Source organism: Anopheles arabiensis, chromosome 3, assembly GCF_016920715.1.
Source record: "Anopheles arabiensis isolate DONGOLA chromosome 3, AaraD3, whole genome shotgun sequence".
NCBI classification, from domain to species: domain Eukaryota; kingdom Metazoa; phylum Arthropoda; class Insecta; order Diptera; family Culicidae; genus Anopheles; species Anopheles arabiensis.
Window position 1 is genome coordinate 17,009,088 of NC_053518.1, and position 12,101 is coordinate 17,021,188.

The window sequence follows — 12,101 nt, forward strand, 5'->3', positions numbered from 1 at the left end:
TCAGATTTTTGTATAGAGTATGGCAGTTGAAGGCTGGAATCATGTAAACACTCCATACAAAACCACACACAAAACTGGCCGGCAATTTTCAGTCTAGATTATTATAGCCTCAAAGCTAGAATTCAATTCGAGTACCTGCTCGAAAAATGGCAAAACAAGGTGGTGTTTACATTTATCCCAAGGTGCATTAAAGAGATCTGGTGATGGAATCCAGAATCAAAGTGTATGTAGTCCAGGTGGTCTCATAGCTTTTTTTATAACCAAATTTGATTATAATTTTTTGACAGGATGGGTGAAAACTTTTGTTCAAACAAGTTTTCTGAAGGCTTGACGAATTCACAAAACACACTTAAAATTTTCATTCAGAACCAGAAGCGATAAAAATCAGTCTTCTAAATACATACACCTTGGGATAAGCCCACCTGTATATTATACTCACTTAGAGAGCTGCTCGAAAACTGCTATACAATTCAAACAGCTGACGGAGCTGAAATTTCAGCCAACGAACTTAAAACGAAAAGGGCTCCACTATTAAAATCAAATTTTCTACAAACTTTATTGTATTGTACAAAAGCTTTGGTGTCGACTTTTGCATTACGTAGTTAAAGGATGACCCCTTTTCACAGATGTGCAAGAAATCTCCCATGTTCATGTAAGAGATTTACTATCAATTTGTTATACTAATCTAGTTGGCAACCACACATAAAACATCATTGCAAAATAAAAATCATCGAGGTTATGCAATACAATAATGCACATGATAAACCGCGCTCCTCTTCCATCCATCATTGTCATGATCATCCACGTTTTGTGTCAATCTCAAACGCCTATGCATTGTCAGTGCAACCATCTACCTTTCCAGGTGCCATATAATTGAAGGGCAAAAGGTGAAGGATGGTACGGCTTTGTGGCAGTTGGAATTGACATTTGACTGGCAGCATGTCACGGCCAGGGATTTGTTGCTGTCTTGCATTGCACGCATGTAGGTAGGTACAGATGGGCAGGCTTTTTTATTTATGGAGTATTTTTATCATCCAATTTCTCGTGAACTTAAGCATCCGGTACAGTGGCAACGCAAGAATGTAAAGTTCGCAAATGAAATAAGACGATAATCTAATTTTGGCATTTCTGCAGAGTTGTTTTGGAAGTTGATGAGGATTAATTCATATAATTTTGTAGATGTTGATTAATCTAATTTGTGTTGTCACTAATGACAAGTTTTTCGAGCACATTTTAAAGCGATAAGCATAGAATTCTAAGGCAAGAAATACGTTTATTGTTAGCACACGACACCTGACAATTAAAAACCATTATTTTAAATATTTTCTTTAGGAATTGAGAAGAGCTACTACTTCTTCAAGAAAGTGTAGAAAACGTTTAACCATTTCATGTTAACCGGTTTGGAGGGCAAAACAAACTATCGTAAATTACCTTCATCAAAAGAAAGGCAACATAATTGATTGAGTCGTACCGTCAAGCTCCGGTACAAACCATGCTGTGGTACAAAAATTATGATTTTATTTTTAACAGAACTGCCGACCGACAAATGCCACGACACTTCGGACCCATCCGGTGTCGATGACTGGCGCGAAACGGTGCTGCCTCCCAAATAAAAAGCAATGGCTACGATAAGCGCTGGAAAGCACCACAAAAGCCGCTCGGTTCCTGTTCATCAGGGGAGCTCCATTCCAGTAACCCCCGGGCGTCGTTTTGACCTCCTCTCTCCTCTTGTTTCCTGCTCTATAAGTGAAACGTACTGAATGCGTTTTATGTGGCCACGGGAAGGGGAAACGTGTAGCACCGTAAAAGAAAACCCGGCGACCGGAAACTCAAATTCACCGGAATTGTTGAGTCACGAGGCCGTTCTTCCCTTGGCGCGCTGTTGCTTATCGTTATCGTTGGATTTACTGGGCACAGTGGAATGGGGGGAAGGGGAATAGTGCGGCGAGCAGGAGTGCCAGTGAAGCTAGCTCGTCGGTACCGAGCAATTATGTTGCTTTTGCGGGGTTTGCGTTTGGCTCGTGTATGTTTGTATAGAGGCGGAGTTTGTTCTTGGTAAAATTAATGGCCCGCGGGGTGTATCACAAGATACCCACACACACACACACACACACACACACACACGCACGCACATGGGCCCAACGATTTTCTGTCCGCTCACGCACCGGGGTTTTCGAGGAAATGGAGGCTAAAGTTGAAATGAAAAATGTTTTACAGTTGCAGGCTGTAACCGCAGGCCTTTTTTTTTGCAACAATAAAGGCGAAAAGAAAGCTCAGTAAAATGGGAAATGGAAGAACACAACACAGCCCAATGTGTGTATGGGTCGCGTTTTATTTGCGTTACGATTTGGGCGAACAATGTTGGAATGTACATTTGTTTAATTTTGCGGATCATTTCGTACTATTTTGAGTGGTTTTTGGGTGAGATATTCGTGTTTTTTTTTCTTGCGGGAAAAATCTCGCAAAGGTGGAAACGTAACAATACACATTGCCACCTGGAGCTTGCTTATCTGGTGGAATTTTGGGTGGCAGCTATTGCTTGAGAGCTTGCAAGCTCTTGCAAAATTGAAAGCTGATCCTGTGTTTAATGTGTTTTTTTGTTTGTTTGCCAGAGAGAAGAAGTTATTGTGTCCTTTTGTGTGTTTTTGAGAGACTTGTGTTTTTCTTAAAAGATGACCCAATAATTTCAGTACTTAAACGATATTTGAGATTGCGGTGAGCTGATCGGGCAAATAGTTGAGATTGAATTACTTGTCAACTTATACCTTAAAACTGTCTTACTTTAACTAAAAAATTAATAAAACTGATAATCTCGTAAGACATATTTGTGATTCTACCTCTGCAATAATTCCCAAGGAGGATGAAAAGTGTGCGTTATGGACCTTGCTATTTGTTTAATAAATATGTTGCATCATGTGTAGTCGTGTAAACATCTTATTAGAACTTCCTGTCGTATTGGAACTTCTGGTCGTGTAAACATCTTCTTGGATGTAAACTTATAAAGGTCATAGTGGTTTCTAGGAACCACTCGGTTTGATTGAAATGTGTCCGGCCTATTAATTTGATTTATTTGACCGTCTTTCACCGTCGTGTTTAGTACGTTTTCATTGCCTGCAGATCAACGACAATTCACTGGAAAACGAGACCGTATAAGTACTTCTAGAATTGAATGCGCATTGGGTCATAGAGATTGAGTGAGTTGAATGATGCAAGTGGATGTAAAGACTCAACTCAGTAGGAAAGGGCCATACAATTTTATTCAATATATCTTTTTTGTTATGTCTTATTCTTTGAGAACTCTACATCAATGTTAAACCGTTCATAGGTATACTAATCCCAAGCCGAGTAAGTCGGTAGACCAGGTAAAGGCTAAATGAATAGAATCCCATAAAGGAAGTGAAATAAAGTATTTTTGTAGTGCACTTCATTTTATCGGTAATCCAATGCTATCAGAGAGTGATAGAGTGCGTCCTATAACGTAATATACCACCTTCATCCATCCGAAATCAAAGGAAGAAACAGATAAGTAACCATTTCTAATCGGATTTGGTTGCTATTGTTCTTTTGTGTAGTACGGTTTCAAAGTTTTAAGCGATCAAGCAGAAATAAATGGAAAAAATGCCCACCATTTTATTGCTTGCTTGCCTGCTTGCTTGGCATCACACAAAATTAATGCTCAAATACCGCACCCAAATCCCCGCTGCAAAATAAACACCATCAATCACGCGGTTCCGAAACCCTTCCAGGATATAGCCAATTAGTTGTGACCGTCTTGAGCGTCAAACAACAACGAGCATCGTTCGCTACTCTTTCCCGGTCCCGGTAAGCCTTAAGACCGCGAAAAGCGGAAGTGTTTCGCATTCTAATCCCTTTGCTGTGTGCGATTATCGCTCGGGTAATTTAGAGCAAATTTCTTTCGAGCACAACATCCGATCCCCGTGCTCGATACTCGAAGCCGCGCTGTTCTGCTTCGGTTAATTATTTCAAAGCAAATTGCACCTACCTCGTCGTCGTAGTTGTCCGCTTCCGTCATGGTGGTGCGGCGCTACGGTTCCGATGCGTTTCGTTTCCACCCGAGACGGTGTGGTGCTGTGGTCCCTGCTTTCTGCTTCCCCCTTAGGGGCTAGTGACACTCACGCACGCACTGTTCGACGGTTTGTCCCGAAGCGCAACAGCTCAGCGCAAACGTCGGGCGGGCGGAGTTCGCCAGTAGAGCCGGAGAGAGATTAGGGATGCTTTTAATTTATGGCAATTCGCAATTCGCGGTGCTTCACGGCTGGAAGCGTGCCAAAAGGCGAACAGCGTCTCGTCAGGAACGCTTCCGGGCGCTGTACAGGGGGGAGAGGGCCTGCACACACAATGCAACCGGGCGGACTCACACTCACTTACTGTGGCAATAACACCGGGTAGATACACAGAACCACACCACTCACACACGCGCGCGCGTTCACAAAAGAGGAAACTTTTCCCTTTCACGAATCACCACACAAACACAAAAACGCGCCACGCAAGCCTTATCGTTACCGGGCCAAGGACTGGCGGGAGTGGGCGAAGAGATTTCAATTATAATTATCCATCAGGGCGTGACGATTTTTGCACTGCTTTTGCCCTATAAATATGTACTCATTTGCTGGTGCTGGTGGCGGTTTACTCACTCACTCGCTCGGCCAAACTCGCACAGGACACGGGACCGCGCAGCACAGCACCTTGGGCGAAAAGGGGACCGCTTTTCATCACTTTATTTTTCCGCGCGATTTACGCCCAACTTTTCACCGCTTTGCGCTCGGCAGCGGCGGTGGTGTTGGCTGTGACGGTGATCTTTCGCATTTTTGGCGATGTCTTTATCACGGGAAGCTGCTCAACCACAGCCACCCGTTAGTGGTGGTGACGGTGGCAGGATCGTTGCTGTTAAGAAAAAGGGAGGAAGTTTGGAGCTTACTTTATTTTTTGTGTGTGGTTTTGTTGGTGTTTTTCTTAAGCTATCGAGGCAAGCAAGACTTGCCACTTGCTTTTGGTATACAGGGTTTCCCACGATTTATTGGTTGGTTCCCACGATTTATTGGTGCGTTCCCACGATTTTTTGGTCATTTCCCATAATTTTTTGGTAGCAACCCACGATTTATTGGTCGGTTCCCAAATATTATTGGTCGGTTCCCAAATATTATTGGTCGTTTCCCAAATATTATTGGTCGGTTCCCAAATATAATATAATATAATACCGACCAATAATATTTGGGAAACGACCAATAATATTTGGGAACCGACCAATAATATTTGGGAACCGACCAATAAATCGTGGGTTGCTACCAAAAAATTATGGGAAATGACCAAAAAATCGTGGGAACGCACCAATAAATCGTGGGAACCAACCAATAAATCGTGGGAAACCCTGTAAGTTAATCAGAATGTTTGAGTTCTTTGCATAGAAGAACAAAGATTAATGATTGGTAAAAAGAGCATAAAATAAGAAAGGAAAAGAATGAGCTGTCACACGATTTTTAGTCGTTTTAGAAGCTCAATGGCGGGATAATTAATTCACCAAACTGTACGAAAATTATCTCAATTTCTATTAAAAAGAACCACAAAAAAATGAATCAGATCGGGTACAAAACAGGTAAAACGACGAGGCACTATTTTCTTAACAACCAATTTAACCTCTGATTGGACGTATTGAGCATTGATTGGGCTACCACAATCGTGGTGCTTTCTCTCTTTGCTCCAGGAGTAAACAAATCTTAAACCCATTCAGTGCTATTCTTCCGCTGTTCGTCCTTTTCAACACGGAATTAAGAGCACAAAGAACGAAGGAAGCAAAGAACATATTTCTTTGCCGGACAAAATGTCCTGCCGCACAATCATCCGCCTCGGCGATGCGATTAGGTGACCTGCTGGTGCGAGTGTTCGGCGGCCACGGTGACCAAAGGTCTCACTTCCGAATGCAATTCAATTGCAGTACTGCACGGTTGCACTCGACCGGTTGTTTTTCTCCCGGTCAGCGGATGCGGACATGCTTTTTTTTCTTGGCAGGAATAATTTCTTCTTCCCTGCTAGCAGGAGCAGTAACGGTTGCTGTTCTTTACTTTGCTGATGTCCGTTGTTTATGAGTTCATTTATGTCCGGTTGCACTGTGCTGGTCTGTGTTTGCACATTGTATCGTTGATTTTTGCTCCGTTCGTTGTTGAGTTTCTTTTTCTACACCGTCGTGAGCGATGAGTTCATTTTCTGGACGATTTTATTTCGTGCCATTTATTCGTTTCATAGAATCAGCTCACTGCACTGGGGAAGGTGACATTGTTGATATAGTTTTCGGTGTACTTGTTGTTTTCATGATTTGGGGTTTTATGAACCTGGTAGAAGTGGTCCGTTTCTGGCACTCTGAGAAAGAAATAAAAATACAATGTTGGTATTAGGAAGTGGTCAATGTTGATTTATTAAAAGATATTCTTTTTACTGTTCATATTTAAACTCAATAATTTCAATGTCATGTTTAAGTTTCATTAATTATTAAATTGATGAGAAGCACTTTATGAAGACTTCTAGTGGTCATAAACATAAACAAGATTTGAATTAAATTAAATTACGTGGAACAAATGCCCTTAAAATAACATTTCTAACACAGATTCTGGGGAATCCAAGCTCATTTTGAGTAAATATACTCGAATTGAAATATTAAATTTACCAATTAACAGTGCCTCTGTGCAAGTTTCTCCCAGTTTGTTCCAAAACTCTGCTAATCAAACAACAGATTGTACATCAAAGCAAATCAATGCCGCTTGACGAGTGTACCAACTGTCGACAGAAAACGCACACGAGCACTTATTAGGCCGCTTAGCCGTAATCGAAAACAAGAGTTTTGATCGCGTGCATTTAATTAGTCCGCTATGAAATGGCCATGTCGAACGTGTCGTTCACGGGATGGCAAAATTGACGACAACAATCCACAACGAGCCTCTGAGTCGCTCCATTCGCTCGCACTCCTACCCGGACCCGTTTCCCGCCACCGCTTTGGGGAAAAGCGATTTGGAGCAATATTGAATTTAAAACCAATTTAGCTTCGTTTCCGTTCACCCGCGCACGCTGCGCGCTCCGCATTCATGATGCTCCGTACATGGGCGAGCTGCAATGAATTATTCTCCCCGTGCGGCGGCAGCCCTGTTGCATGATGCACAAAACAAATTGCACGCATTTGTCGTCGTCGTCCCGTTGGAAACGGGGCTGGGGCGGTCGAAAATCCATTATAACCACTCCGCACACTACTGAGCTCTCCCGTTTGTCTGCTGCTGTTGTTGGTGTACGGTCGAGCGCTCAGGGCCAGCACAAAACTTTTGCCCAAACTGGACCCGTTTCGGACAGTACCGGGAACCACATTCAATTAATCATGAGCAAACCAATTTTAAATGCTAAAACAACGGAAGCCGGCTCGGTTGCAGTGCCGAAGAAACCAGGCAGTGCTGGCAGATGAGCATATGGTGGCAAATGTTTTCCGGAAACACTAAGCGTCACCGTATTTGTTGATGGCGTTCCGGAATTTTGGAATATTGAAATAGTTTGTGCAGGTTAAAAGGGCCCAAGAGTATTTAGAACTGTTTAATAGGATGAATTTTTCAATGGAAAATAGTAAAATCTCAACAAGTTTTTGATATCGAAGGTTAGTTCAAATTAATAATGTGAATCTAAATAAATTAAAGGCTAGTTCAAATGTGCAATAGGTGAAATACCACTTCAAAATCTGTCCAAAAAATAGAGAATAGAATAATTTTTAATATTTTTTATAATTTTTAAACTCACTGTTAGCACTAGCTCTTCTGGATTCCAATAGAAATTCTAGATATGTTAGCATTTCTTTTATTTAAACACACAACCAACTATGCCATAATGATAAGGTCATCAATATCTTAATGATGAAATCATGCATGTTGAAACATAAAAAGATTCAACACACAGAAAAGACAATTGTGTTCATGTCATCAAGAGCATCAAGTTCTATTTTAAGCTCGGTAGAAAAATATTACACTCCGATTGGTCTATTCTTTGCAGTGATTGTGGTGCGTGATTATCGAAAACTAGGAAATAGAAGAAATAAAATCTTCTTTACTGGAAGGAATACTACACCCACACAGACAAGCAACACACCATTTATTTACATTCGCTCCGTAATAGAGGGCGAGCCGTTCCAAACACCGTACAACCTTGAACGGTACTCTACAATCGTACTGGCACGCTCGATTCCCGACCCGCAAGGCCACGGTGGCACAAGGCAAACGGCAATACAAATGCCATTTTCCATCATAAAGAACCAAAGCAGTGTGTGTGTGGGTGTGTAACGGAGTAGGAAAGGCGCAAGCGGTGCTATGGCATGGGCTGTATAATATCTAAATAGAAGTCACAATAAAATCGAATACATTTCCGACAGGCAACTGGAACACGCAAGGACGCGGCGGCAGTGCGTCCCAGGAAGCAGCTGCAGAGGACACATTTGATCGAGGAAAGTTTTGCCGAAAAAAAAGCTCGTGTAATCCCTTTCGGTGTGTTCTGTTGTCTACGTTTCGGTTGTGGCAGCGTGTGTGAAAAAAGGCAGGAACAACGGTGTCAATAAACCACACTACACACTGGATCGTTGCTTCCTTCGTAGATAAGGCGTGTTAGCCGACAGCCGAAGCATGGGACGGAACGTCCATGGCCATACCCAAGAAATAACCCACGTCGATTGCGTTTTTGGCAACGAAGGGAAGGCTTTAAGCTACGTGGAGAAGGAACGAGAAGTGCTCCAAAGGGGGAAAACTACGCGCATTACTAGACCCAGGCCAAACACGATTCCTTCGGTCACCATTTCCGGCAGACATTTGGATTGGCAATAATAAAGTTTTGCCTTCTTACACGCCCTCCTACAAGCGTAGCGGAGGAAGAAGGATCAGAAAAAGTGAATAAATCGCTGATTTGTGTGTGTATGTGTGTATGTGCCCGGGTTCATAGGGATACGGATCTCGTACTCCAGAAAAAACGGCCAGTATTGCGAATTGTGTCCTGAAAGGCAACAAAACTTCATAAAGTTGGTGAATATATTACGTTCTAAGTAAGCTCTGCCTTCAAACATGATCCCCCACGCGCTTTCCACCACGACACCACAAACTTCTAACTCTCTAACTCTGGATGGTCTCCATTTCCTCCCTTCGACACGTCACCGATCGCTAGGATTGCTTAGAAGTGGTAAGTTCAATAAAAATCAGTGTCAAAGTGTATGTGTATGTGTGTGGAGGCCGCCTCCGTCTTTGAATGATAGTGACAGCGAGTGTCACTTGAAGCAATGGCAACGATGGTGGTGTGGGATCAGCAGGGCGGCGTTCGACGCCGATTTCCCGACGACCCCTTCCACGCTGCTGGGCCAGTCAATGTGCTGTCAGTTCGTTGCACAAGACGGCTATTATGTGGTCTCGCTTCAGCGCCCCATTCAGTCCTGGGAAGCGGAAAACGGCGGGCATTCAGACGATGCACACTAATGGGCAATAATGCCGTCGGTATAGGTCGCGTGTTGTGTTGCGTTCTTTCTGGTCGGATTTATTATTTGCCAGCGGATGGAAAACTCAGCTTTAAGGCAGCAGGAAAAAGGATGCCAATACGGATGCCGCACCGGGTGTGAATAATGTTCGGCTTTATTGGTAGTTTTTATTCCATACCAATCTAGAATGAACAGATTTATGATTTTAGTAGATGAAAACAATATCATCATTGCTGGTGATGTTGATGGTGATGGCTGCGTGATGAAATACCCAAAATAAATAGGCGAAACGACGTTATTGCATTGGGGTTTTGACCTAAGGCTTATAACATTTGTAAACAGATTATTATCTGTAATCACTTATTGTTTCAGTATTTCATCTATTTTAGTAACATGTTCTCATTCTAATTTAATTAATGATCAGACATGTTCAGTTTTTGGAGTGATGTATGTGCATTTTCTCCCTTTCTAAACGTTAGCAATACGATTCAGGATTTAGAAGAAGATGCTATAATATGTACACCTCGGAAAAATGAAAGTACAAGATCAGTGGTTAGAAACTATTATTTTATTCGTCAAATTATCGATCATACCTAAAATTACTTTATATAAGTGATAGATATGTGGATGGTTCTATAGAGCTGTAAGTTCCCTCCGTTGGGGCAGTCCCGTGGTACAGTCGTCATCTCGAACGACTCAATAATATGCCCGTCATGGGTTCAAGCCTACAATGGACCGTCCCCCCGTAGCAAGCATTAACTATATCTATCTGGCTGCGTGGTAATGAATTAATTCTCAAAACCTTGTATAGATCGACATGTCCGCGTAGCCAGGACGTTACGACAAATAAAAGAATAAGAAGAAGAAGTTCACTCCTACGCCCAATAAAGTTTGCAAATTATTCCTTGGATACAGTTAGCAAAGGAGCACAGTAGGGTGGTGTGTACATTAAATTTAATATTTTCAAATAATATTCAACACTTCCTGCATGGCTCAACATGAGTACCTTTAACATTACTGCACATTGTTTACTATTTAGTTTGTATAATTTACCATAATTTAACCATAACTATGCAGTGAAATTTTCATTCTCTCTCTAACCCAAGCATCTAAACCATCCTGCCAAACTGCCTAAATCTTCTGCTCGCGTGACTAGGGCATCTTTTTTCCACCTCACCAAACACAGAACACAGCGCTAACGATTGCATATCTTACAGACGGCATGCCATTCTCGGAAAGCAACTCGGAACGGTCGTCGTCCCAGATATATGCTTGGCCAAAGCATACCATCACCCCCGTGGGATATAGCGATTCCGTCCAAAAACCGTGAGTTTATATCGCCATGCGAAGCGCTTCATCATACGGAACATACTGCTGCTGTTGTTGTTGCTGCTGCTGCTGCTGCTACTGCTACTGTTTTGCCTGACGGGACATTTTATGTGCAATCGAGCACGGCTACAAAGGGGCGGCAAATTGCATGTCAATTATTCACGATGGGAAATGTACATTTTCACCTTGCGCGGTGTGTCTACGATAGGCGGATGATGCGAGAATCGCATCGGTTCCCTCAACGGTTTTGGCCTCCGGCGCGAGGTCAAGAGGATCGGGCAGGGGCTGCAGGGGGAAGGGCGAAGCATGTTTGTAGATTGCTGTAGCTCGTTTGTCAAGTTTATACCAACCAGTTGAAAGGTACGAATAAGGTGTATCGACAAGTGGAGTGCATAGAAACATGATGATAGCATAATGCAAATTAGTTCGGGATGTATTTTGACTTGTGAGATATACGTACTTCTAGCATATCAGCATGTTATTTCTTTTCTTTTGTATGATTTTCAACATGTTTTCTTTTAAACGCTCAAATTTTGAATAATGAAAACTTATGTTAAGATGAGAGAAACGATGATTGCTTTTGACATGATGATCTTGAAAGCATCGCTTAGCCATGAGACAGAGCTATACTACATTCTGAGATTTACTAAATGTATTTAATTATTGACTCTTTTTCAATGTTGTTTTGCAATAACAGGCAATATTTCATTGCCCTATACATCACCAGCCGAAAACCCCTGTAATCCACTATCCCACCCAGCGGCAAGACCCATGAAGGCATTCTTGTCCGTTTTGCCCAACGGGAAGCGGAATAGTTGATGGGCGGTGTAGTATGTTTTATTACTCACCGCCTTGCAAGAGAAAATTCTCCACCAAAAGCACGAACAAATGCGGCACCCACCGTTCGCGATGGGAAAGTCCATAAAAGCGACCTGTACTTGACCGTGGGAAAATCTGTACGCGGGTCCGCCGGGCCGGCCAGCGTGCCGGGTGTTCATTACTGCAGAAAACGTTCGCACAAAGCAGCCAGCAGCAGGACAGTGGCAGACTAACGCAGTAACGCAGTAACGAGCCGAGCGGTCGCTACTTATTTGCGGCCACAAATTGGAATAATTCGGTTGTAATTGAAACAAATCTAATCTGTATTACTACGAGCGCTAACGGCGTTTGTCCATTGAAGGTCCACGATCCAGCTGTCTGGCTGTTCTTTCGGCTTGTTTGGGCTGCTTTCTTTAAGCCCGGAAATTGAGGCCCATAAAAGGACGCCGCCGGAAGC

The 12,101-nt window shown here is 42.7% G+C and overlaps 1 protein-coding gene across 1 annotated transcript in view; it reads right to left on the reverse strand.

Annotated features, from left to right (window-relative positions):
- The window catches only part of LOC120900382 (inactive dipeptidyl peptidase 10), a 110,872-nt gene that overhangs the window by 73,823 nt on the left and 24,948 nt on the right, over nucleotides 1–12,101 (reverse strand). Inside the window, exon 2 of the mRNA XM_040307287.1 lies at nucleotides 4,004–4,905. Within this exon, the coding sequence (XP_040163221.1) occupies nucleotides 4,004–4,033 (30 nt within the window). The 5' untranslated portion in view covers nucleotides 4,034–4,905. The remainder of the gene's footprint in view (nucleotides 1–4,003; nucleotides 4,906–12,101) is intronic.